This window comes from Neopsephotus bourkii, unplaced genomic scaffold (genome assembly GCF_033783945.1).
Source record: "Neopsephotus bourkii isolate Nb327-2 ecotype Australia unplaced genomic scaffold, CSIRO-AGI_Nbou_v1 NB_1863, whole genome shotgun sequence".
In the NCBI taxonomy this organism is placed as follows: Eukaryota; Metazoa; Chordata; class Aves; order Psittaciformes; family Psittacidae; genus Neopsephotus; species Neopsephotus bourkii.
Window position 1 is genome coordinate 291,538 of NW_026902336.1, and position 25,657 is coordinate 317,194.

The following is a 25,657-nucleotide window of genomic DNA, read 5'->3' on the forward strand; positions in this document are numbered from 1 at the left end:
AGCTGCTTTTGTCACCGCTGCAAGTAACAGTACATTTTCCTAAGAGCAGGAGAGAGCTGGTGGCTGCCTCTGCAGCAGAAGCAGTGCCCAGGAAGGAAAGTGGTATATACCAGCAAATGGTCCTGGCGAGCTCTCAGGCAGCTCACCGGCACCAGTACCACCCTGGGCATGCCTGGAAGGGGAGAATGCCAGAGACAGCCCCCCTGGGCCATCTGACTACACAGTTCAGGGCTTACAGTCATGGCTTGTGGTGGTGGGCCTTGGGAAGGGTGTTGCAGGAGAGAGTATTTCTCCATGTAGCCTGGAGCAACCTCCCAAGAGGTGGCTGTGGTTAGGGTTTTGCAGTACACAGGTGTCCTGCAAAATGGATTAGGAAAATCCATTTTGCCTAACCCAGAGACCAGTTGGCTTTTCCCAGGCTGTCTTCCCTTCCAAAGATGAGGATGCACTGAGGGAGGCAATATCCTGTTGCCGAGACACAAGACACCAAACTTTTGCTTTGGAGCTGTTATTGGAAGCTCGTTGGGGCTGAGGGGGTGGTCCTGATGTTGGGCTGCTTGGGCCATCCTAATGGCACTGGAGTGAGCCCCTGGAGTGAGTCCTTTCTCTCCAACCATGGACCTGTGCTGACAGGGAGGGGATTTTCTCCATCTCACCCATGGCATCAGGGTCTCTTGCAGGACCAGCCATCTCTGCAGGGCATAATGATACAAAAGAGCTGTCAGTAAAGGTGTAAGATCTCTAGGGCCAGACCTTGCAAGTAGCAAGGCGTAATTGTAGTTGATGTTTTTATTTGTTCAAAACGAGCTACTTGCATTCATGTACCTTTGACTGTCTTCAAAGACAATAATGTTGAAAATAGATTGTCAACCTTTTTCCATCAAAAAGAAGAGAGGAGGGCACCTGCTGAAGGGACGCAGTGGGTAAAGCTGCCAGCCAACAAGAACCTCAGGTTCTGGCTTGTGGCCCAGTGGCTGGAGCACCCAGATAAATGGGAGAAAGAGGGAAGAAAATAAGGGAGCTCAGAGCCACTGAGCAGAGAAATTGCTTGGGGCTGCTGTGCTGGTGTGGGAGGTGGGCTGCATCCCTTTGATTTTGAGGTACTTCCATCAGAGGCAGCCTGGAAAGCTTTAGTCCTAATGAGGAGGGGCACTAATGAGAGATGACAGTTCCACTGCAGCATTCAAACCAGAGTCAAGCTCTATCAAAGCACCAGTCCGAATTAAGAGCCTTTCCCAGTGGCTGGTATTTTACAGCCCAGTGGCCAATTTCTAAGTCATAGAGGCCAATTATTTCCAAAGCCTTTGGTGTGCAGCTAATGAAGGCCTGGAAGGGCCCTGCTAAATGGTTATAAGCCCCGTAGGTGGCAGAGATGTAATGGAGGTGGCAGGCACAATTAGCCATCCATAATTCCTCCTAGCAGCTGATTAAAGTCTCTTTATCCGTCTTACCAAGATCAGAAGGGCACATATTTGGGAAATCAAAAATGCATTAGGGGCTGTTGGCCAGCACTGGGGGCCTGCGTGCAGAGCCCTGCGGTGGTGGCATGTACTGAGAGCGGCACAGAGCTGCCCATCATCCCTGGGGGGTGTACCCTTCTGTGTGGCATCCCCTGTGGCATCAGTTACCCCATCCTGTTGTCCTAGCACCCCCCTTCCCTGTTTGGAGCAGGGGATGGGATGCTCCGAAGATGTGGCACCTTACTAAGGTCTCCTGAGTGCAGGAGCACCCCAGTGGGCTTTTAACTTCTGCAGAGACACTGAGGGGTGCTGGCCTCATCCTGTACTCACTGGTGAAGCATTCATCAGTCAAATGGTCTGCAGGGCACTCACTGCAGCTCCCTTTCCTCACCCTCCCTGATCCGGGATACTCCAAAATGCCCTGTGGTGGGAATTGTGTGGATGGGGTGAATACCGCTGGAACGGGGAGCCCCCTCGCTGAGCCCCGTGCTGGAAGCTTCTGGGGCTGCTGGTTTTCCTTGGTCTGAACGAGCTCTTTGAGGCTTCGGGGTGGCCACAGGCAGCGGGATACGACCGCTGGTCCCGAGCCGGGGAGGTGCATGAACCGCGGTCCTCCCCCTGTCCATCCACCCGTCTTCAGGGCGATGCCGCTGCCCTGCCCCGAGATGCGGCAGGATCAGAAGGGGGCACTGGGAGGGGGGGGGTCCCAAGGCCGGCTCCTGCCCCGCCTCCCCCTGCCCACTCCCCGCTCCCCGCAGTAAGGGGGGTCCGCGGAGGCCCATCGCAGGGGTCAGCGCTGCCGCTGCACGCCCGGCGCAGAGTCCCGCCGGGATGGAGCGGGCGGGCGAGGCTCGGCCCCTGCTGCCGCCGCCGGGTCCCGCCGGACTCTCCTCTGCCGGCGCCGTCTGCATCCTGCTCAAGTCGGCGCTGGGCGCGGGGCTGCTGAGCTTCCCCTGGGCCTTCGGCAGGGCTGGCGGAGCTGTCCCGGCCCTCCTGGTGGAGCTGGTAAGGGGGGAGTGGGGGTCCGGGACCTGAGCGAGGGGCTGGCGGCAGCGGCGTCCTCGGGGAGGCCGCCACTGCGCTTGTGGGGCAGCGTCCACGGCCCAGGCCAGGCTGACGGGGGAACAGCCCGGGTAGGAGCTGCCACCTTAAAGGTGCTCTTTGCGTCAGCGTGACCTACAGTGTAATTGCGTGGCTGGTATCAGTTGACAGGCTGGAAAAATTGGGGCTGTTCAGCCTGGAGAAGAGAAGGCTGCGTGGAGACCTCATAGCAGCCTTCCAGTATCTGAAGGGGGCCTATAGGGATGCTGGGGGTGGACTCTTCATTAGGGACTGTAGTGATAGGACAAGGGGTAATGGGTTTAAACTTTAACAGTGGAAATTAGGTTAGATAGAAGTTCTTTAAGGTGGGTCACCACTGGAACAGGTTACTCAAAGAAGTGGTAAATGCTTCGAACCTGTTTGTGCAAGACCAGGTTGGACAGAGGCTTGGGCAACATGGTCTAGTGTGAAGCATCCCTGCCCATGGCAGGGGTTTGAAACTAGGTGATCTTAAGGTCCTTTCCAATCCCAACCATTCTGTGATTCTACCCTACATGCCCTAAACCACCAAATCTAAACCTAAAGCATCACCTAGGGCTGGTTTTCCACCTGTCTGCTGACCCATGTTACCTAGATAGCCACCTAATAGCTGGCCATGGCCCTGCTTGTCCTCCCTGGGTCTGGCAGTGATGTGATGCTTTTTGATGGCTCCTGTCCCCACAGGGCTCGCTGATCTTCCTGGTGAGTGGGCTGGCAGTGCTGGGCTACGCAGCAGCCCTCAGTGCCCAACCCACCTACCAGGGGGTGGTCCGGGCTGTGTGCGGGGCAGCAGTGGGGAAGCTCTGCGAGGTCTGCTTCCTCCTCAACCTCTTCATGATTTCTGTGGCCCTCCTCAGGGTGGTGGGTGACCAGCTGGAGAAACGTGAGTTGTTTCCCTTCTGTAGCTTGCTGGGGATTGAGGGGAAGGTGGTCCCATGTGGACTGGGAGCAGCCCCAGCATTTTCTTTGAATGCCTGAGGTCATGGAGCTCCCTGGCCCTGCCATGGTATAGTGCTCCAAACCTCCTTGGGCCACCTTTTGGGCACAACTGACATCCTTGCTGCTCCCCACAGTGTGTGACTCCCTGTACCCCAATGGGACGCTGAGTGGGGCCCCCCTGTCACCTCCCTGGTATGCAGACCAGCGCTTCACCCTCTCAGCTCTCTGTGTCTTTGTCATCTTCCCGCTCTCTGTCCCCAAGGAGATTGGCTTCCAGAAGTACTCCAGGTACCACCTGGGCTACCCCTATGGTGTAGCCACCCCATGGCACACTGTACCCCAGGCCACCTCCTCCAAGGTCTCTGCAAGCACATGGGACCCTCCCCGCCACCTCCCCCCCCCCCCCGACTTCCTCCTGGCTGCCAGGGGTCTGTGTGCTGATGCCCTCCCATGCCCCTGCAGCATCCTGGGCACGCTGGCTGCCTGTTACCTCACCCTGGTCATCATCCTGAAATACCACCTGCAGGCAGAGAGCCTGGCCTCACCGGAGCCCTCCCAGCCCTCCAGGTAGGGGGGGTCAGCCCCACATCCCTCCCACTCTGGTCTCTATGGCATTAGCATGGGCAAGGGGTGGTCCTGGGTGATAGCACAGGAAGGAATGAGCTGGGTACAGTGCTGGCAGGTTCGTGAGTGGGTGGCAGCCCCAGCTCCAGCTTTCACCCCAGCAATCCCCTCCTCCCAAAATTACTGGGTGAGAGGTTCCTACCATGGCATCCAGGCTTCACAGCTTATGCCATGCTCTGCGCTTCTTCCCCTCCATGCCACAGGGCATCCTCCTGGGCCTCCATTTTTAGCGTCATTCCCACCATCTGCTTTGGCTTCCAGGTAGGTCACCCTGGCACCACTGTCCCCTGCTTCTGGGGCATTGCTGGCAGCATCCTGGACCACAGGGACACTATTCCTTGCAGTGGGGTTGCAGGGAAGGGGACCCATTCTGCACCCAGGGGTGACTGCAGGGCAGGACAAGAAGCCCCTGGGGATGGGTGGGAGGGAAGGCACTGGGTGTGGGGGTTGTCCCTGCATGGGGCCCCAGCACCACCCCTCCTTGTTTTGCAGTGCCACGAGGCCTGTGTGGCCATCTACAGCAGCATGCGCAATCAGAGCTTCTCACACTGGATCGCCGTCTCTGTGATCTCCATGCTCATCTGCTTGCTCATCTACTCCCTCACGGGTAACCCCAGCACCAGAGCCCTTCACCTCCACCTTCTCCCACTTGTCCTCATCTTTCTTGCGGCTCCTCTGTCCTCCTCATGACCACCCAACTCACTGCTCCTTTGACAGGGCTCTATGGCTACCTGACCTTTGGGGAGGCTGTGGCACCTGACGTCCTAATGTCCTACCCAGGGAACGACCCGGTTGTCATTGTTGCCCGCCTGCTCTTTGGTGTCTCCATCATTACCATCTACCCCATCGTGGTGCTGCTGGGCAGGTGAAGGGGTGGTGGCCAGCCAGGTGTCCCCTGGCCAATGCAGCTCCACTGGGTGCTATCAGCCTCCCCGTCCCCCCACAGGTCAGTGGTGCGGGATGTGTGGGTGACCCCCAAGCATGGAGCCATGGCAGTGGCCGAGGCGCAGGAGCAGCGGAGCCGGGTGGCACTGACAGTCACCTGGATGGCCACCACGCTCACCATTGCCATCTTTGTCCCAGACATCGGCAAGGTCATCGAGCTCATTGGGGGTATCAGCGCCTTCTTCATCTTCATCTTCCCAGGCAAGAGTGAGCAGTGGGAGGCAGAGGAAGGGTGTTGGTGCCAAAAGCATTGTTGGTGCAGGGTGGGTGCTGTGGTGGTGATGGGTGATCCTGGCCCCATTTTGGGGTGCAGGGACACATGCATGGGGACACTGCTGCGGGGCCTGGGTGAGGGGTGCCAGGTGGTGGAGCTGAGCCTATGTGTTGGTGGCAGGGCTGTGCCTGGTGTGCATAACTGGGACCCGCACCCTCGGGCCACGCAAAAAGTGAGTGTCTGCACACTTGGGAGCGGTGGGGAAGGGTAGGGGGACAGCATCCCATGGTCCATGGCTCCAGCAGGGTTGCTGGGGTCACCCTGGCCAAGGCAGGAGGAGTCTCATGAAGAGGGGGTTTCGGGCACCTGTAGGCACTGACAGCAGGAGCCTGTGGTGGGGCTGAAGAGTGGGTATGGAGGGATGCTATCCAACACTGGGGATGTGGCTGGGTACGAGGGTTGAGTCGAGGTACTGGGGAGGTGCCCATAAATTGGGAGTATGTCTGTGCATCAGGGGTGTGCCCAGGAATGAGGTTGTGCCTAAGTATGAGAAATGTGCACAGGGATCAGGGATGTGTCTGAATACCAGACCCCTTGCAGCAAGGTTTAAAGGCACTGGAAGCACACAGTGGGGACTTGGGTGGGGGTCTGAAGTCCATGGTGCTCCAAGGCTGCAGAAGCCCATGTCAGGGGGACCTGGTATGTTTCTGGTGAGTTTTGGGGTAGGTGTGTGCCGAAGTGTGTCTGTGCTCCTGGGGGAGTAGCAGAATCTGAGTGAGGATGGAGGTGATGTGTGTGGGGTCCTGTCCCGCATAGCAGCTGGTGAGAGCACACCAGGACCTTGGGGTCTTGGCCAGGATGGTGCACTGGGGGATGCATGGCTATCTGGGCAGGAGGGAGGGTGCCCTAGGGATGCCAAAGCACTGGGAGACCAATGCAGGCAGTGAGCAGTGGCACCGAGGTGAGCAGCAAGGACTTGGAGAGTTCCATCAGGGAGACCCACCAGAGTGTGACCTCGAGAGTGCCATCACCATGAGAGGGGGACAGCATGAGCCAGGGAGATGGGGACAGCGATGGGACAGTCCCAGCCTGCCTGGGGCAGTTCGGGAAGGCGCACAGTGCTGATGACCCCACGATGGAGCAGGAGCAGCACTGTTTGGGGTGAGTGCTACCTCCCAAGGGCTTGGTGTTTGTCAGAGGCTGTGTGCCTGGGGAGAGTGCGACAGGGAAGTGCAGACCCACAGGTAGCAGGGCTGGGATGGAGCCGGGTAGGGGACATGTGGCAATGGAACGGGGGGTATGTGGAGATAGTGTGGATGTGGCTGTGCTTGAGCTTGGGTGGGGGGGCAGATGTGCCCTGGGCCCCTTCGGCAGGGCCACCGGGTGCAGGCAGAACCGGGGATGGTCTCATGGTGGTGCTGTCAGGCTTCTGACCAAGTGTTGTGTGTCTTTGCAGTGGGCATGTGCCGGAGGAGCTGCTGGGGTCTTCAGCCATCCGCGATGCAGAGGAGCGTGGCAGAGGAGGCTGAGACCCACAGAAGGCTCCACAAGGGTTCAGCGGGTTGCATGTTACTGGGGGTCAGTTTGGTCCCTCCAGCCCCTGCTCATGTTCCCGCAGGGCAGCTCTCATCACCTGGGGTGTCCTCTCCGTGCTCGGTGGTGCCTTCGTCTGCGGGCAGAGCGCTGCCCTGGCCGTGCTGGGGCTGCTGCGCTGAGGGGCCATGGACCCGCCTCATCGTGCCCCCCAGCATGACACCCCCACCATACCCTCGGCACAGCTACACCGCTGGATCTCATCACGGTTTTATTTGGCATGACCATCCCCATTATATAGAGGCTAATAAAGACAGGAGAGGGAATTGGTGAGGGCCCTGTGCCACACACCCCTCCAAGGGACCCCCACACAAGGTGGGTTGGGGGCAGGATGAGCAGCGAGCTCCTCACATGCACAGACAGACACACAGACAGAAGTACAGACCCCAGGAAGGGGGGCATCGATCCCCACATCTGCAAGGCACCCACTGCCACCATGAAGGAAACCCCTTGGGACTACCCACACCTCACAGGACTAAGGGACACCCCCTTCACCACCACCCTGACCACCTCCCCCTACTCATCGTGGGTCCCTATCCCTACAGGCACAGCCCACTCCCCTAGGGACTAGCAGGGACCCCAAATTACTTCCCAGGGGGTCTTCACCCTCCTGCTCCCACTCCCTGTTCCTCATCACCAGCTGCCACTCCCTGCCCACCTGTGCACTGGGAAGCCCTCCCCCCCCCCCCCAAACCCTGTGAGGGGAAATCCCCCACAGCCCACCCCACTCCAGAAAGAGGTGACCCAGGTGATGGGGTAGCTGGGGCGGAGGGGACTCTATGGGGTGCTGGGGACACACACAGGGGTTTCCTTCACTACAGACAGGTCACACTGACCCACACAGGGGTCACGGCCACCCCACAGCAGGGCAGGCACCAGCGGTCATTCTCGGCTCAAGATGCACCAGGCAGCTGCAGGGGACAGGACCAGAGGGTCAGCCCTGTCCAGCTCTGCATCACCCTGACCCCCAACCCCTGCTCCCCACACTGGGAGTGGTGCCAGCTGCTCCGGGGTCCCTGTGCCCACCCCAGGGGGTGGACACCCTCTTACCTGGCACAGCCACACTGGAGATGGCCTCAGGCTGGCTCAGAGTGTCCACCTTGACATGCTGGAAGCCCTTGCAGGCAGCACTCTGCAGGTGCCTGCACCGGGGTGGGAGACAGTGGGTGACAGTGTCCCACCAAATCACCGTCCCAGCCCCCTTCCACCCCATCACCTCTGGCAGGGGCTGGGTGACAGCAGCCTCTTCATCCTCAGGCAAAGCACCCTGCCATGGCTTAGGACAGTGAGACCTCCCTCCCACCCCCTGTGTCCAAAGGCACCCCCAGGTGGGACATGCACAGAGACATCCCAAGCCCCTCATACCCTTTACAGTGACAGCCCTAGGACAGACAGACATATCCTCACCCCTGCCATGCAACAGTGGACAGAGCTTGGGGCTCAGCAGATCCAACACCCCTCCACAACCAAGGACCCCACCCAAACCAAGGTTTTTTACCCCTTCCCTACCTCTTCCAATCCTCCTCAGTCTCCCAGAACTCATAGATGATGAAGGTGACCCCATCGGGCAGCTTCACGGCGGTGACACTGGCAGGAGTGAGGAGAGGGGTGAACCCCAAACCATGGGGCATCCCCCCTCCCCTCTCAGCCTCTGCAGCCCCCGAGGGGTGACCCCAGCCCCAGCAGTCCAAGTGAAGGGGAACTCCCAATTCAACACCTCACCCCACACAAAAGGGTTTTGGTGGCCGGGCATCACTGCACCCCAAATCCTGGCTGCTTTGTCTCAGCCCTTCACTTGGTGGAGTGCCCCTTGCTGCAAGGGCAGCTGGACACCCCTGTGCCCACCCTCAAGCCCCCCATCTGCTGGTGGTACGCACTGGAAGCAGTCCCGCTCCCCGGCCACGCTCTTCAGGTACTGCTTCAGAGAGCTGCAGAACTCGCTCAGGTGCTTGTGTGACACCGTCATCTCATCTCGCACCAGGAGGAGGTACTGCCGGGCCCCCAAAACACAGCAGCATGACAGAGACCAAAAAACATGGTGACACCCCCCCCACCCGAGGGCAATGCCACACTGCAGGGACGCCCCAGCACCCCAGGGTGTTCTCACCGTGCAAGCCGTGCTCTCACTGTCTGACAGCCGCTGGTGGAGGTCAAACCAGAGGGTCTGGGGAAGGGGAAAAGCAGTGGGAGGGTGGGCTGAGGTTGTGTGTCCCTCCCACGCTGAGGGGTTTCTGACCCCAGTGCTTGGGGACATGATGGGCTGTGCCCCCTTCTCTGCAGGGAGGGCTCTGAGACCCATTTGCCCCTTCCATCAGGACCCTCTGCAGAGGCTCCCCAAGCAGCCAACATCCTCACCACCATGCCCTCACACTAGCCCCAAGACAGCCGTCACCTTTCAGCCCCTGATTGTCCCTTGGGTAGGGGAACCACCCCTCCTCAGTGCTCACTTGTGCTTTCCCAGCCCTTCAGACACTCTTTCCTTGGGCAACCATGCCTGACACTTTTCTGCCTTCACCCTTCACAGCACCTCTCTGCCCCCATGTACAGCACCACCTTTTCGCTGCCTCCTTACGTCCTGAAAGTACAAACCAGGAGGATTTTGGAAACATCTCTTGTACTAACATTTTCTCTTTCGGTCCCTAGATGGAGTAAGGCTGCCTCTGCAAGAGACATTCCCCTTTTCCTTATGTTTTTTTCTTTTTTAAATAAACTCACAGTTAATCATTCCACATTACAATAGCTGACATCAGCTTATCAGACGTAGTATCCTCCAACCCCACCATCACCCACCCAGCTCCCACCACCATGCACTCATGCTCCCACCACCACCACTTCTTGGTCATCTCAGTGCCAACCAGGACAGGAAGCTGTGGGCCTCAGGGACAGCCCCATGTGTGGAAACGCTGGCCCTTACCTTGTCCTCCAGCTTGCCAATCAGCTCAGCCAGCCTGTTGATCTGCCCCTCCAGCCCCTCCGCCTTGGTGTCAGGGGAACCTGCGTGGAGCCAGGAGGAAGTGATGGAGAGGCCTGCCTCCGTCTCCTCTCTGCCTCCCAGAGAGGCACCCCTGGGCACCCTGAGAGCCCTGCTGCCCTCCAGGGAAGTCCAGCATCACCTCCACGATGCTGCTGGGACCGCAGCTCCTTCCCTGAGCACCCTGAGTCACCTCAGGCTGTGAGTGCAGCTGGAAGCAGCCGTCACTTACCACTCTGGAAGGTCTTCCCCTGCTCCCTGGGGACCATCCAGCTGGTGGGAGAGTAGCTGGGCACAGGGCTGTCATACCAGGTCTCCATCAGACCATGGCCTGTCTTGCTGGGGTAGTGCCTGCAACCAGAGAGCACACAGGCCATCACGGAGGGCAGAGCTGGGCACATACAGTTGAGTGTAAGCCAGTCCCGAGGAGCTAATATTGGAGCGTCCTCTTTGGCACCTCTGCCACCAGCTCCAGACCCCTTGGAGAGCAGCAGTGTTCACACAGCACAGGCTTCCCTTCAGTGCCATCCTTCAGCATTAAAAGCAGCATCAGCAGGTTGCTCCCAGCAGCCATTACTTTTCTGCTTAGGAAACACTTGGACTGCCCATCTCTTGCAGCCTGCAGGGATATTTACTCCTCTAGACAGACACCACACCAGTGGGGCACCTGTAGCTGTGCCCAGGCAGCTGGCTGCACCTTAGTGGGGCTGGTTTTGCAGTCGGGTAGCTTTGGCTACTAACACATGGGAAAAGTGGGTGTCATGGCTGCTAGGCATGCACCCCACCGGCAGGCTCTATTTGTCCTCGACAATGGAGACATATTCACTGTAGCGGCTCCTCCAGCTTGCTGCTTCTGGGGCTACAAAGCCCATTCAGCCTGGGTCATCCTGCATCACCTCTTGGAGAAAAGCATGTATGTGTGTGTATATATACACGCAGGTGCTCGTGCATCCACATACCCCTGAGGCATCAGTGACCACCCAGTGGTCCCCCCAGGCCCTCATTCATTTGCAAACTGGAGAGGATGCTAAGACCTGCCATCCCAGCAAGGGTTTGTGGCTGCCATCCCTGTGTGGCAAGATGGGAGTGGGCTTCAGGTAGGATGACCCTCTCTTTCCTTCCTCCTCCACTGATGGGAAGCCTGAGCTGCAGAGGCTGAGCTTCTCAAAGGGTTTTCAGTGTTTCCCTCTAGCAAGAGCAGCTCTGTGCTGCCTGTCTGTTGATGGAGGTGCCTGGGAGCCTGACTCCTCTTGGCATTTCTTACCATTCACGCAGTTCACAATGGAAACAACATGCTGAATGCCAGGAGCCAATACGCATAACACTGGCCAGCACTGTCCTGCCCTCCTGTCCCTCCCCAGGCACCCAGCTTCCTCTGGAGTGCAGCAGCTGGGTGTCCTCTCTACCTTCCCTGTCTACCCTGAGCAATTTCAGATGGCTCCTTTGGTGCAAGGTCTGGGCTGCTGTTGTCCCTGCAGATCAGCTGATGGAGACTTGACCATGCACATGGGAACATGACGAGCAGATATGGCCCTGAAGAACGTTCCCAAGATAGGGAAGCAAGCATAGTGATAAAGAGGGCAGGAACATCCTTGTCACTACAGACTGTGCGATAATCCCCCTGCCTGTGCTAAATAATCCCCTGTCAAAAGGCAGGAAATTAGGTGATAACAGACAGAGATTTCTTTTTAATCACAATTTAATGAAGTGTCTCAGGCTTGGACATCTGCCTTTGCACTTCATTTTACAGCCCTTTATTTTGATGCTTTTTAGGCCGCCTCTTTGTCTTCATGTGGATACATGAGATCATATTTTGTGGGTTTGTTAGTGGTTTTTTTGCTATTACCACCATGACAAAACAAGTACAATACTACTCATTATGAACTGGGACCACACATCAGCAAATAACAACCAGCAAAGTCTTTCATGGGTTCTAATTGCTGTGTCTTACATTGGGTTTGTTTTCTCCTCATTGTTTCCCTTTTACTTTTTTTTTGTACAAAGTTCAATACTGTCTCTTTCCAAAACAGGAAGAAGAAAGTGATATATGGGATGAAAACCAGAGTATCCCTCCTAAGAAAGCTGATGAGATGTCACCAGAGCTGCCCAGGGTCTCACTGCTGTCCCCAGGCAGCAACAGCTCCAGTGAGAGCAGACCAGTGCTGCCTGTCCAGGGTGCAACTGCTGCTGATGTTAAAACCCAAACCACCAAGACCTGGCTGCTGTGAAGTATCTGGGCACATCAGCCCCTGTAGTGTCCCAGTGGGGAGCTGGGATTTCCAGGTGGTTTGGGGAAGCCAAGGCATTCCCCTGAGTATCCCGTGGCCTTCTGGTTTGCAAGGACAATAGAAGCAGGATTCACTTGATCAGCATACGATGAATGGTTTCCATGGCAACTTGTCCGGTTACAGCCGGTGACAAGGAAGTGAGTGACACAGAGACACCAAGTGACCATCTGGGCTATGCTGCCAGGTACCCCTTATATTTTAGCTCTGGCAGCACTTGAGAAAGCTTGAACTGTCTGCTCTGCCTTCTCCAATCTTGGTAGCACATGACAGGCTGCTGGGATGGGGATGGCCCCCTGACATGGGACCCAAGGGCATGGTACCTGTCCCCAGCACACAAGCACCTTTTGCCTCTGTGGATTTCACCTCCCGGGTGCCCAGCAGGAGGCACAGCATCTCTGCCATGGGAAGCCACCGCATGAGCTGTCCACAGCACACCCCAGACACAGTCACCCTGCTGCTGGTGCCCACGTTTTGCCCTGAATGGGACCAGTCGATTTGCTCAGAGCAGCAGCCCCATGCACCCAGAGCTGCGCAGCCCCAGGGTGCTGCCATTTGTTTGCATCTGTCCCTGCGCTGCTTGTGGGTGAAAAGGTCAAGAGGGACCTTTAGGGCTGCAGGAGAGTAAGGGTCAGGGCAGGGCACAGTGGCTGAGGAAAGCCCCGAGAGCTCTCAGGAAGCTGGGAAGAGAGTGTGCCAAAATCACTGTTGGTACAGGGGAAAACGAACAGAAGTTGCAGTATTATAGAAACATTTTTATGGTAAAATACCACTTGAACCAGCCGGAAAGTTGCCACTTTCAGGATGGTTGATGTGTGTGGAATCTATTCCACAATGGTTCCCTAGGCAACACAACCTGCTACCACAGAGGAGCAATGGAGGGTGGAGGAGAGTGGGGACACCACGGCCAGGCTCTGCGGGTACCCCCTGCAGACTGGGGACTGCGAACTCGGCACTATGCAGCTGATAAGCCACATAACAGCTGTCAGATGGGAAATACAAGAGACGATGTCTGTTGCTGAGCCAGCAGCTGCGGAGGAACCACTTCCCTTAGGTGAACCTTACTAATTATAATCTTATTATAATACTAACACACACCTCCATCCCAAAGTTACCCACATCCAAGGTATGACCACCCCTCACTGATCACATGCTTTGAAGTTTTTATCATCTGTATCTTTAAATGAGAAGTGAAAGAATTTTATGCCATCAATAACAGAAGAACTGCGAGCCACTCGAGCTCCACCTGAGAGTAAAGAAATGTATAGAAGTGAATGGGGGGGGGAAGATAGGGAAGACTCCATCTTAATTTCTGGAATCAGTCAATGGGCTGAACCTGTCTTCTACCCCATAAGGATCCCTATTGGGTAAGAACTTTATCTAATTCTTGCTAAATAACTCACGCTAGTTGTTATTAGTGATTATAGTACGGTTGTGTGTCACTTGTTTTTGTGACAGTTTTGTGGTTGATTTTGCAGACAATCCCTATTACCAGCAATTACAAACCTTAATTTGTCGTGATTTTATATTAATAAAGAATGTTATTCCATAAAGTGCTAGTGTTAGTACTTTGTGGGTGCCAGCAGTTGCTGACAGTGGATAACATAAAGTGGGAAGATCCCCTGATGCTCTTGGCATGTTTCCCTGAACAAATCAGTTGAATTGCCCTCCCATTCAGCAGGACTGTTCAGTGAAGGGTCCCTATAACAAGACACTGACACTGGTTGGGTGCAAGGGTCTTGGCTTTCCGGGGGCACTGATAGACAAATCAAACATGAGGGGTTGAGAAAATCTCTTCCCCCATCCCCATTTCACGTAACAGGGAAGTAAAGGGAAAAGCAGCTGTTTGCCTTCTGCTCCCTGCACATCACCTGCTGCATTTTCCCTCATCTCACAAAATCATCCTCGTCCTTTCCCTCCACTTCCTGCACCAGAATCACTCTGGAAGTGGAGGGCAGAAGATGCTGCAGACCTGGCAGGATTGGTTTGCTCATCAATGGCATCCACGGCACTCTCCACAGAGCTCAGCAGTGACTGGGTCTGGTTCGCCGTCTCCTTCAGCAGGAAGCGGGTCACAAACTGATCCACGTTGCTGCCACTCTCGTACACCTGCCAAGGCAGACAGTGAGCATGGTGAGACCCAGCACTGAACACCCAGCACCACTGGTGGTGCAGCATCCATTCAACATCCCATGCACGAGCTGTGTCCCCAACCATAAGGGCCACAGGAGGAATGAGCATGCACTGTCCCTCCCCATGGGAAGCATCTTCCATTACCCATAGGTCACCCAGTATACAGCCCTCCATCACCCATCAGCCCTGGGACACACTTGTAGAGGCTGTGACAAGAGGCAGTGTGGGAAGCAAGGCACATAACTGATATATCTATAAGCAGAGCAACAAAAAGGCGATTACCCAAAGCCTATAGTTGCTCACTTCACCGTGATCTTAAATACACCGTTGCCTTGCAGGACAAGACACAGCAGGTACAGGTATGAAAAGTGACCCTCCTGTGCTTTAGATCCCTGCTCTGAGAGCTTCAGCATGCTATTTAGTGCCTTAATCCACAGCAGTATGGCTGACCCAGTGCTAAAGTGAAAGTGGCTTTGGGATCATTAACATTGCAGCTGCTAGATGAAGATGCCTTCAAGCCCGTGGCAGAAAGCTCTGGCAGGGCCCACCAGCTGTGACACGAGAGCCTCAGCATATTTTGACATTAGGGTTTTTTCTGAAGAGGGAGAAAAGGAAAGTTCTGTCCGTCTCGGGCCAAAGTCAGGATGTAGTTGGAATGCCTTCACTAGGAAACATGCTGCTCCTGGGGAGCTCTGGTGAAAGATGACAAGCTGTTTGAGCAACAGCAGCTTCTGGGGTAATCCAAACCCTCTCAAGATAGAAAAAACTTAATAAAATGTGTTAACAGCACAGCTGATTTGCTTAAAGCACCCAGGGTCCCTTCCCCAGCACAGCCTTGCTGTGCCCTGTCCATGGCATGGTCCTGCTCCTCCACCTCCTGCCAGCCAACCAGCTGAGACAGGAGAGTGGCACAACTGGACCAATGCTGGCACAACCAGTCCAACAGTGGCCCAACACCATTCCAACACCAGCCCAACTCATCTGACCTCAGCCCAACCAGACCAAGATCAAGCCACTGGCCACACCAGGTCTGGCTGAAGGTAATCATTTGGCATCAGAGCTAAATAAACTTGTGGTGACAAAAAGGAAAGGCTCCTCTAACCCCAAACTCACTAATATCACTTTTTTTCCCAGACTTTTCCCAACCCATCAGTGCCTGTGGCCCAGACAAACCCCTGCTGTGTAGTCTGACCCTGTGTAGGTCTTCTGGCACAGGACTTCTCCAGGACCTACATCTATTTGGACCAAAACCGTCCTGTGATTCTGTGATTCTGTGACATGACATGAGGTTGTATGCTCTCTGCTCCCTTCATGACACTGGCAATCACCAGACCCAGGGGTGAGACCAGAGCAGTCCCAGCACCACCAGTTATCTGACATGCAGCAACACATGAATAACCCAAGCTTCTCAGAGCAAATTATTCCTGAATTATGGTGAAGCGATCAATGAAGGTTATTTCCATGGCAACCAGAGCAGCTCTGCAAGAATCCGGAGGACCTTTATCTCCTGTATTAAATCACAAAAGAAAAATGAGATGAAGGAAAACACTTCTGGGGAAACTGGACACAGAGCTGATTTCTCACCCCTAATTTGGTAAAGGAGCATGAATTTCTTGGTGGATTCTTGAGCATCAAACTAGTGCAGCAGTTAATGACTTGTCTCTAACACAAAACCTTGCTGCTTCCCCTTCACAGCCACGGTGTTTCCGGGGGACACACATGATGTGGTGAGTATCACCAGACAGTGATGCTGAACCAAACTCCATGCAGTGTGCTGTATTCATGATCTCCTGCAGCTGCTTGCTCTAGCACTGTTGTGTGGCAGGGAGGAAGACATAAGGAGGGCAGGGATTGATGCTCTGCATTGCTTTTTCACCAGCACAGCCCATCCCAGGGCACTGGTCAGACAGGGAGAGGACTGGCTCAAGGCACTTCATGGGCTGTAGTAGACCTGCATAAGGACCAAGCACTGGGATGCTCATCAGCAGCACACATGAGACCCTGCCACTTTTTGAGCCTTTCTCCAAGCAGGACCATGCTCCCCTTCGCAGCCCCAGCACAGCATAGTGCACTACATCAGCAGTACCATTATCTTACAGCCGAGTCAGAGTGAGGAAAGCTGACATCAGTGCAGGATATGGGGAGATGCATCAGAAGAAGACCTCTGGAGGCTGGCTGCTCTTCCTTGCCAGCTATGCAGTCGCTGCTGGGCTTTTTAGACCAGGATGCTCTTGCCACCATGCCAAGTTCAGACATCTCCTGACAGGTCCTGCCTAGTTTTTTCTCACCCCGTGTAGGCAGGCACAGTGATGAACAGGCAGTTTGGGACCATGGGTGTGGCAGCTGGAGGAGAATAGCATCAGGGCCCTTCTATGGGAGGCATGGGCACCAGCATAAACAGCAACAGAGCCAAGGGAATGATATGAAAACATTTGATGAGAATTTGGATTGGGAAAAAAATGGGGATGCAGTCACAAGTATTCTTGGATAGTTGAGCTATCTCTGCTCTGCCTAGAAAATACAATTTGTTCAGAATATGCAGTATACACTATATACATAGATGTGTGTATTCTTTCTAAGGGCCATATTATATATATACTCATACATATCACGTCTAAGCAAGTCTGTATAGGCAGTGTATAAAATTCACTGTCAGGGTACCACATTCCTCATCTTCCTTAGCCAGTACCCTTGGAAATTGCCCCACACCAGGCCAAATCTGTCCGTTCACCCAGGCAATTGTCTTATCATTAAATACATTTCCACTATTTACACTCTGCCTAAGGAGGATATATTAAATCAATATCTCTTTGGCAAAGACATACTGTATTTGGGATTGGTAACAATTTCTTCTGGGGTTCCTGTGCTTCCACAGCTGCTCCCCCTCTTGCAAGAGCCTGCCTTCAGCTACCAGTCTGCCCCCGATGAAGGCATAAATATATCAGCCAGGTGCTTAAGCAAGCTCTGGTATAATTACAGATTAACTCTCACACCCAACACTGCTCTGATTGCTGCCGCAGAGGAGGATGGCTGCTCACAGACTCAGGACTATGTCCTTCCTCATGGGTTTAGTATAGACCTGCATGTCTCTGGGAGCTGCTGCTGCTAAACGTGAAGCTGTGTGCGCTCCTGATTGGATTAGTCCTTTAATAAAGACTGAAGGTTTTCTGGAACATGATTCGTCCAGCCAAGCATGGGGGCTGGATGCAAGTGTGGGGCTGGCCAGAGCTGGGGGCTGCACCCACATCTCCCACTGCTGCTCTAAGTAATTCCCCTTTAATGCCCCTTTCCAGCAGGATCCAAAACACCACTGCATTGTCATCCTCTGAGAGTCACCAAGATCACATACCACATCCCCATGGATGCTCCAATCCCATCAACTGATTTTATCCCATGCTGTTTATCCCACTCAGCTTCCTATCCAGAGGTGTGAAGAGTGTACCACCTTTTTTTCCATTTTAATCCACACATAAAGAAATGCAGTAACGTGCTGCTATGTACCTCCACTTTTCTGCTGCTCTCTAAGACCCTACAGCCTGTCTCCTGCAAATGCCACCAAACAATTTCCTGCTCAATCCCTCCCATACCTTGTGTGAACAGATTGTTCTCCCCAGCATGGGTGCTTGCCTCTTTTGAAAAATCCTATTCATGAAGATGCAGGTGATGCTGAGTACTGCCTCATCATATGGACTGGCTCTGGAGGATAGCTGCGAGAGTTAAATACATAGTTGAATGTTGGGATTTTATTGCCTAACTGCCTAGTAAGTTGGTTCAGCTTTAGGAAAAAAATCATGAAGGTGATTCCCATGTTCATTTAAATCAACTTAACTCCCTACATTGGGATTCATTGGATGGATGTATGTTGGGTACAAGGCTATGCCGGCTAGTGCAGAGGAGTATTGGGGTGTCTGTGGAGATCTGATGGGTTTTGGCAGGCCAGTAAGTACAATAGCTGCATCTGAAATGTGTGTGCTCAAAAGGGTTTTCAGCAACCCCTCAGGCTCTCCTCTTGCTGTAGTGAAAATCAACTCATTAAGAAGACTAGCTCCAAAGGAATCCTTCCCATTGTCTTATTTAAACATTTGTCTATCTGTCCTAGGGAGATTTAATGAGGTTTGGTCTTACTAATTCCACCCTGAAGAGTCATTTCTTCCTTGTTTTGCTTGAGAAGTTAAAATACTTATGGAGACAATATAATAATTGCTGCTCAGTGAAGCTGCTTTGTGCCAGAAGCTTGTGAGGAGCACATCTCCAAACCTGCTCTTTTCCATTCAGCTAGTCCATTAGTTCAAGGCTAGAAAGACTTTGCCCAGCCACCTGGCCTTGATGTCTTCTGTTGCAAATGGGTGGCTCTGTGCATCTGCAGTGAGAAGCAAATGTAAAAGCCAGCTTGAAAGGGTGGCCTTGAGATGTCTTCAGGGGATAGTTCCCAGGACAGCCTTGGGAAACATCACTGTTTGACAAACCGGGCATGAGCCAGAGACATTGAAAAATGAGAGAAGGAAAGAGTGGGAAAAACACAACTTGTTTTAGCCACAGGTAATTGTGAAAAATATTGCCCAGTGCTGGGTCCTCTGGTTAGTTGACTGAGGTGCAGGCCCCAAATCCCACTCCCTCCCTCACATCACAGGCTTTTTATGTGCCTCTCATACACCTTTCCACAGACAGTGGGAGTACACATTGTGGCACAGGCTGTTCACAGCCCCACCACAGCTCTTCCAGCTTTCCATTTCCAATGCACCTGCCCCAAATCTGCCTGAATTCTGGCACAAATTAAATAAAACACCCTTGGGATGTGGTACTTCTGCAAAATACTGCTAGCATTTTGAGGCCGTTGACTGCTTGGACTTGCCAACACCAGTGTCAAGCATCCCTTAGCAGTCATTGCAAACTAATGCCTAAAACTGGGCACTCATGGCCAGTGTTCCTGTGGGTAACAAATGACTGAAAAAGATTTTCCATGTTGTTGACCATCTCAAAGCTTCTTTGTCAGCATTTTTAAAGGTCACTATTTACTTCGTTAGGGCTACAGGATGTAAAATATAAATGAGTCTGTGCCACCCATGCACAACAGAGGAGGGGGGTTGGAACTAGATGATGTTAAGGTCCTTTCCAACCCTGACTATTCTATGATTCTGTGATTCCCTGACATTACCTCCGTGACAATCCCACACCTTCCCTTTGCCTTGATGCATTACAGCCTGCCCAATTAGACTTTCCAGCACTGATTTTCAGTTAGATTAGCCAAACTGGCTGACATTTAGCAAGCCCGGGGACATAGATGGCTTCCTCAATTTTTATTAACTCCAGCCACGGCCAAAGCATGCCCACAGTGGTGGCACCAAACCCAGGAGGCTTTTCAAGCAGAAACCAAAGCCAGTACTGTTTCACCCACACTTTTCCTCCAGTTTAAAAAACAACAAACCATTGTCATGCTGTGAAACGCCCCTGTCAAACCTCATCCAGGATGATAGAGAGCTTGTCTTCCACCTACTCCCCCCTTTAAAAACCAGGCATGTGTTGCACTGTCACCTCCGAGTGGCTGATTTATATGCATTGCTCATAATTGCTGTTTCCTTCCAAGAGATATTTTCTTATAATTAGAATAAAACTCAGACCCACCTCTTGCTCCTTTCCCTCTCCTCCTAACTCTAAATCCTTTCAAAAGCAGAGACCCAAAACTGATTGCCTGGCACATAATCAGTAGAAGAAACCTGAGGAGAAGAGACACTTAAACAGTTGATAAATGAAAGCATTAACATATGAAAGACCCTCAGCCTTCCCGAAATGGCTCTAAAAAACCAAATGAGACACCTGTTCAGATAAAAAAAACTTATCAATGGCATCACATGGGGTTTAGAAGTCTTTTGCTATAAAATCATCCTTTTATAAAACTTGGTATTTGACCATTCTCAGATCATGTTTGCCTTGTCTGGTCCTGAATTTCTTCTGCCATGGACCCTTCCCAAGCAACTTATTACTTATTATTTCCCCTTCTCTTTATTAGAAAATCTCCTTGCTGCAATATTATCCCATTATTTCTTCTTGCTGCCACATGGATGTGAAGGACAGGTAACTGCTGGCTCATGCATGCACTATAGAGCACAACCCCTGAAGTCACCTATGGATGAGGCATGTGTCACTTTTGCATCCTGTCCACTTATTTAGCAGACAAAGAACAGACTGGAAAATGATGCAAGCACCCTACTTCTGAACCCCTAGCTATAATTGGCCTTTTCCTTCACACAGGTTCCTAATTAGTTGTATTTAGTATCCACAAGACAGTAAATTAATACATATTTTATTTCAGTTTTCCAAGGAAAGTACAGATTTTGTTTTCCAAACAGGTTTTTCTCAAAAGACCCTGCAGATGTAACAATGTGGGAGGGTCAAGCTGCTGAAGAATCAGCCTGGTTGTGCCAGCTGGTTATGTGTTGACGTGGTCCCTGCCTTTCCTTTTGTTGGCTCCTTCAACGCTGCTCTAGGGCTATTTGGCAAGACCACAGCACTGATGTCTGGCGGATTTATTCATCTCACCATACTATTTATCTAATCCCAGGAGCAATGGCCTTAAAATGGGAGGAAGGAGGAAGAAACACGCGGTCCATGGGAGCTGGAGCTTGGGCAGCATGAGCAGGTTTTACAAAGAATCATAGAATCTTAAGGAAAGGACCTTAAGATCATCTAGTTCCAGCCCCATGCTATGGGCAGGGACATCATACTAGACCATGTTACCCAAGGCTCCATCCAACCTGGCCTTGAACACTGCCAGGGATGGAGCATTTATCACTTCTTTGGGTGACCTGTTCCAGTGCCTCACCACACTCACGTAAAGACCTTCTTCCTTATATCTAACCTGAACTTCCCTTGTTTCAGTTTTAACCCATCACCTCTTGTCCTGTCACTGCAGTCCCTAATTATGAGTCCATCCCCAGCATCCCTATAGGCCCCCTTCAGATGCTCTTCCTCCTCAGAGCAAGAAGAAGGACATGAATTTTGCAACAACAGGCAAGCAGATGAGCAGTGAATAAACATCTTTATCTAAAATGAGCTTCAAGAAAAACCTCCCTAAGATTCATCTCCCTGGCAGCCCCGCTGTGCTCCTGGCAGTCTGGCAGCTTGGCTGGATTTCATACACAGCCCTGTGGGGCTGGCAAGGAAGTGTCTCTGGATGGCATTGCATGGAGAATTGGCTTTCTGGTCTGGAGTCTGAATAGAGAAGTTGGGAAAAATTCAATTCTTGCCGAACTGGAGTAGCACTTTTTGCTTTAATTTGCAGTGCAATATTTTTTTAAATTCAGAGAAGACTTGCAGAAATACTTTCTGAGAAGCTAAACAAATCATAGATTCACAGACTGGTTTGGGTTGGAGAGGACCTTAAGATCATCTAGTTCCATCCCCTGTGCCTCACCCTAGATAGACCATGTCGCTCAAGGCTCTGTCCAACCTGGACTTGCACGCTGCCAGGGATGGAGCATTTACCATTTATTTAAATATGCCTTGTTTCCCGTTAGATTATTATTGAACTATAAAGTTCCATAACTTTTCACAAAATCCACATCATTTTTTTGCTATAGATTTGATACTGAAATTGTTCAGAAATGTATCATTCAGAAGATATGGAAGATGACTCATCCTTTACCGATTCACCACCCCAATGCCACTCCTTTCTTTTTTAATCCAAAACCATTCACCATGAATACATCTTTAACTGCATTGTAGGAGTGTTTCAAATCTGGTGCTTCATCATAAAATCACCCATCCAAGAAAGGGGAAAAAAGCAGCTAATAGTCCCTAAAACAACTTCCTCCCCATTGGGGTAGATCTCTGTGCTGCAAGGGTGAGGATGGACAATGCTCTGAGACCCCTAGAACAGGCAAACTGGCCATTTTAGCAAACATCCTGACCCTAAAGAACAGCCAAATGCTTCCAAGTAGGAAGATGACAAGATGTGCAGGATCTTCCAGCAGCCAGCCAGGTACAAAGTACTAGGAGATAAGCTGTCAACCTCCTGACACAGCAAATTGCTTCTCCAGGAGCCTCAGAGACCTTGATATGAACATAACTTTGTTCAGCAGAACAGGAGAAAACAAGCTCAAATTAAACAAAAGGATGAGATAAAGGATTAGCTGGAGGGTGGGAGGAAAAGGTAACTTTTAAGAATTAATTCTACTGAATATTTTATCTTGACATGTCATAATTCATAAAAGAGCAATATCATATTTGGCAAGCTTAATTTTGGCAGGTAAGAATGCAAATGAGAGCATTCTATATTGCTGTTCTGGACTGTTCTATAAAACAAGAAAAAAGCCATCCGTCATTTTTAGCATCCAAGACTGGTGGCTGTACAAACAAGCACCCCTTTGCAGTGTGCTGCTAGTGGCTGAGAGCTGGAGGAGACCCACAGCAACACTGGCATCAGCAGCAGGGAGAGGAGGTCTGCAGCTCCCACTGAGCCCAGCATCTCCTGTTCACTGTGATGACATATAAGGCAGAGATAAGATGGGTGAATTGTAGCAGGAACAATTTAACTCACAAAAATAACGTACGCAGACCTACACACCCATATGTATATGCTTCTGAGCTCCCTAGTGCTGCTAGAGCATCAGCAGCTGGTATTGAAGGTCAATACATTCACTTTTCCCTTTGTGATTTACATATTCTCTCATCTATATAATGTTTTCCCAGGAAAATGTGTTTGCAGCTGGTTTGGGTACAGTGCCTGTCGATAAGACACACATGTGGTATTTGGAACCCTGACATAAAAAGGTTTTTAGGGGACTGTAATGTGTCCCTACTTGGTCATATTTCCACTCCAGGTCCATTAAATGAGACAAAAAGGATTTTGGCAAGTGACGGACTGGCAATGGAGCTGGCAGCAAGCAAATAAGGAGTAAAACACTGTTCCACATCTCCTTTTACTCCCTTCCAGGACTGAAGATGATGCTGAACATCAAGGAGAGAGTGGCCCAGGGCAACCTGCAGGTCTCCAAATCCCCCTGAATTTGACAGCACCCCCTTCCCTGCCCTGCTCACCCCATTCCTGGCTCTTGATGAAGCAGAACAGTGCAGCCTTTCCCCACACTGTGTTCATGAGCACCAAAGACATCAGCTCTGTTTTATTCCAGTATGTGCATAAGGGCTGTTGCAATTTCACCTCCAGTTTTGGGCAGTTTTGCTTTCCATGCTGAGAGAGGGCTTATGCTAAGGACAGTCACCAGCACTTCTTGGACCCATTTGGTGCCCAACAGGAGCATCTCCAGCAAGGAATGATTTGACCTTAAAACTGAGCTTCATCTTTGAGCGCATTCCTCAAACAGTATTTTTGGTAATTTTTTGAAGCTTGATCTTAAATTTTGCCTCACCACAAAAGTTCAGCCTTGCTAATGTTTTCATGCCCAGTACTGCAAAAAGTAAGGAGCAGGAGCAACCCCAGTGTGACAGTGGAAGCCATACTCAGCAGGAACAGGGCTAGTTGAGCCTTTTGGGTTCAAAAACCCACAAAATGTGTTTTTCTAACCAAGCCAAAGCACATTTCCCAGGGTGAAGGTGCTGTTCAGTAGTAACCATCCCCTAAGTGCTGTCCTCCCAGCTCCCCAGGCACTGCCCTCGAGGCTGGCAGGGCTGGTGGAGGCATTCAGAGGACAGCCTGAGGCAGGGGGTCAGTAACCGAAGGGGAGGGACAGCATCCACTGTGCCCCACACACGCTTTGACACCCAGACATACAAATCACATCCTCCACAGTCACATTGGATTTGGTACCTGCTGATTGCACTATAAACCAGTAAATGATTATTGTATAAGAACATCTCCCACCATCAGCTTTTTTTAGATCCTGAAAGTTCATTTCCTTTCTTTCCAGTTTAACTTTGCATTTCCCATCATCACTGGCAGTCATTTCAACACAGCACAGACAGCATCATATTGGAAAATAATTACAATGACAGATTTTGTTTTGCTGTATGAGACCTTCCACCACTCAATCTAATTACTGCTGATACTTTGTGAGCTCCTCCAGCATGAGATAATTGCTGCTTTCTCTTTTTATGAGCAGGAAATAATCAGTGGTCTTTTAAGGTGAGAAATATAAACAGCAATTAAACACCATGGCTATCCAGCTCCTCTTGTCAGCAGGCACCTCTCATCAGTAAGCTAACACAGAAGGAGGTTAGGCTTCATTTATCATATACACTGAATACTTCTTTAATAGAAGGAGAAAGAAGGGAATAAGGAACACTCTGAAACAATCAATACTTTTCTCCAGCTGATGAAATGCTTATTCTAATATGGAGAAGCAGGAGCGTCTCACAAATAGAGCAGTTTGTTCACAAGCCCTAGCGCTCAGCATCAGCAGCAAGCCGTTTGCAGGACCTGGTTTTGGGGAAAAGCTGCAGAGACAGCAACAGGCTTGAGCATCAAGCGTGGTGGGGGCACAAAATCACACTTGGCTTCTCCTAACCTGCTGCTTCAGCAGTCTTTTCCCTGACCCAGTGTTTCTAAAAATGTATCTATATGTGTGTCTCTCTTAAACATCCTGACACCAGCACAGGCCCTTGGTTACAGTGTCACACCTGGGGGAGACAAAGCAGGAGGAGACCTTTATGGAGAGACCCATCAGACAAGAGGGAGCTCACAATGGCTTTTACATCATAAGATTGTGTTGGTTCAGATCCCCAGAAGCCTTCTTCTAAACTTCTAATACTCTGTTTTGGCAATCCTGACACTAAAACTAGAAAGTCTAGTAAAAAAATCTTTTTCTTTTTTTTCTTTTCTTTTTTTTTTTTTTTTAGGGAAAACATAGTGAAAAAATCTTCCATGTAAGAAAAAAGCACTAATGGTTTACACAGTTTACACTCAGGAAAAGCTCCTGGTGCTGCCTGGAAGTCTGTCTTATCTTTATGCTGGAGATGAGTTTCACTGCCACCTACAACAGCTTACTTTCTTGGTTTTGGGGTGTTGCTTTTTCTTTTTACCTCCAGTTCTTTACTTGCACAAAGCCCCTGCGTTTGAATAATTCAGTGATGAGGCTTGTACCACTTTGTTCACAAAATCACAGCAGGGAGTGATGTTTCTTATGAAATACTTTTGTTGGCTCCTCTCTGTGAAGGAGTCTTGCTCCTTTTGCTCACTTGCAAAAACTCTGCCAGATGATGAAGAGCAGCACAGCCCATGGGCTGTTAAAACAGGGGTGATGAGGGCATGCTGAGGCGGCTTTAGGCATCTAGAAGGGAAATGTCTGCATTTGAGATGAAGAATCATAGAATCACAGAATGGTTATGGTTGGAAGAGACCTTAAAGCTCATTTGGCTCCAAACCCCTTCCATGGGCAGGGCTGATTTCCACTAGATCAGGTTACTCACTGTCCAACCTGACCTTCAGTTCCAAGAAGGATCAGGTGCTGAATCAAGGAGG

At 51.5% G+C, this 25,657-nt stretch overlaps 2 protein-coding genes across 5 annotated transcripts in view; one reads left to right on the forward strand and one right to left on the reverse strand.

Annotated features, from left to right (window-relative positions):
- The first annotated feature begins 1,792 nt into the window (after window positions 1–1,792).
- On the forward strand, window positions 1,793–7,121 carry SLC38A8 (solute carrier family 38 member 8). Of its 2 annotated transcripts, XM_061344087.1 has the most exons (10): window positions 1,793–2,465; window positions 3,225–3,423; window positions 3,614–3,767; window positions 3,942–4,046; window positions 4,307–4,364; window positions 4,596–4,710; window positions 4,821–4,968; window positions 5,050–5,249; window positions 5,443–5,494; window positions 6,881–7,121. In XM_061344087.1, exons 1-10 carry the CDS (start codon window positions 2,292–2,294, stop codon window positions 6,975–6,977), a joined length of 1,302 nt encoding a protein of 433 aa, XP_061200071.1. In that variant the 5' UTR covers window positions 1,793–2,291; the 3' UTR covers window positions 6,978–7,121. The 2 variants fall into 2 exon arrangements, with proteins under 2 accessions (XP_061200071.1, XP_061200072.1); XM_061344088.1 differs by lacking the exons at window positions 4,596–4,710; window positions 4,821–4,968.
- A 424-nt stretch (window positions 7,122–7,545) lies between these two features.
- Window positions 7,546–25,657, reverse strand: part of NECAB2 (N-terminal EF-hand calcium binding protein 2) — a 92,843-nt gene continuing 74,731 nt past the window's right edge. The window contains exons 6-13 of one of the 3 annotated variants that reach the window (XM_061344092.1): window positions 14,084–14,220; window positions 10,059–10,177; window positions 9,770–9,849; window positions 8,963–9,019; window positions 8,733–8,845; window positions 8,365–8,442; window positions 7,906–7,997; window positions 7,546–7,766 (exon numbers count right to left, since the gene is read on the reverse strand). In XM_061344092.1, the coding sequence (XP_061200076.1) occupies window positions 7,738–7,766; window positions 7,906–7,997; window positions 8,365–8,442; window positions 8,733–8,845; window positions 8,963–9,019; window positions 9,770–9,849; window positions 10,059–10,177; window positions 14,084–14,220 (705 nt within the window). In that variant the 3' untranslated portion in view covers window positions 7,546–7,737. The remainder of the gene's footprint in view (window positions 7,767–7,905; window positions 7,998–8,364; window positions 8,443–8,732; window positions 8,846–8,962; window positions 9,020–9,769; window positions 9,850–10,058; window positions 10,178–14,083; window positions 14,221–25,657) is intronic. The other 2 variants (XM_061344093.1, XM_061344091.1) reach the window with 2 other exon arrangements.

What these genes read in the sequence shown, in the direction of transcription:
- SLC38A8 (XM_061344087.1), top strand. Translation starts at nt 2,292, where the DNA reads ATGGAGCGGGCGGGCGAGGCTCGGCCCCTGCTGCCGCCGCCGGGTCCC. An exon ending in CCATCTGCTTTGGCTTCCAG is followed by an intron (nt 4,365 to 4,595) that starts GTAGGTCACCCT and finishes CTTGTTTTGCAG; the next exon opens with TGCCACGAGGCCTGTGTGGC. An exon ending in CTTCATCTTCATCTTCCCAG is followed by an intron (nt 5,250 to 5,442) that starts GCAAGAGTGAGC and finishes TGTTGGTGGCAG; the next exon opens with GGCTGTGCCTGGTGTGCATA.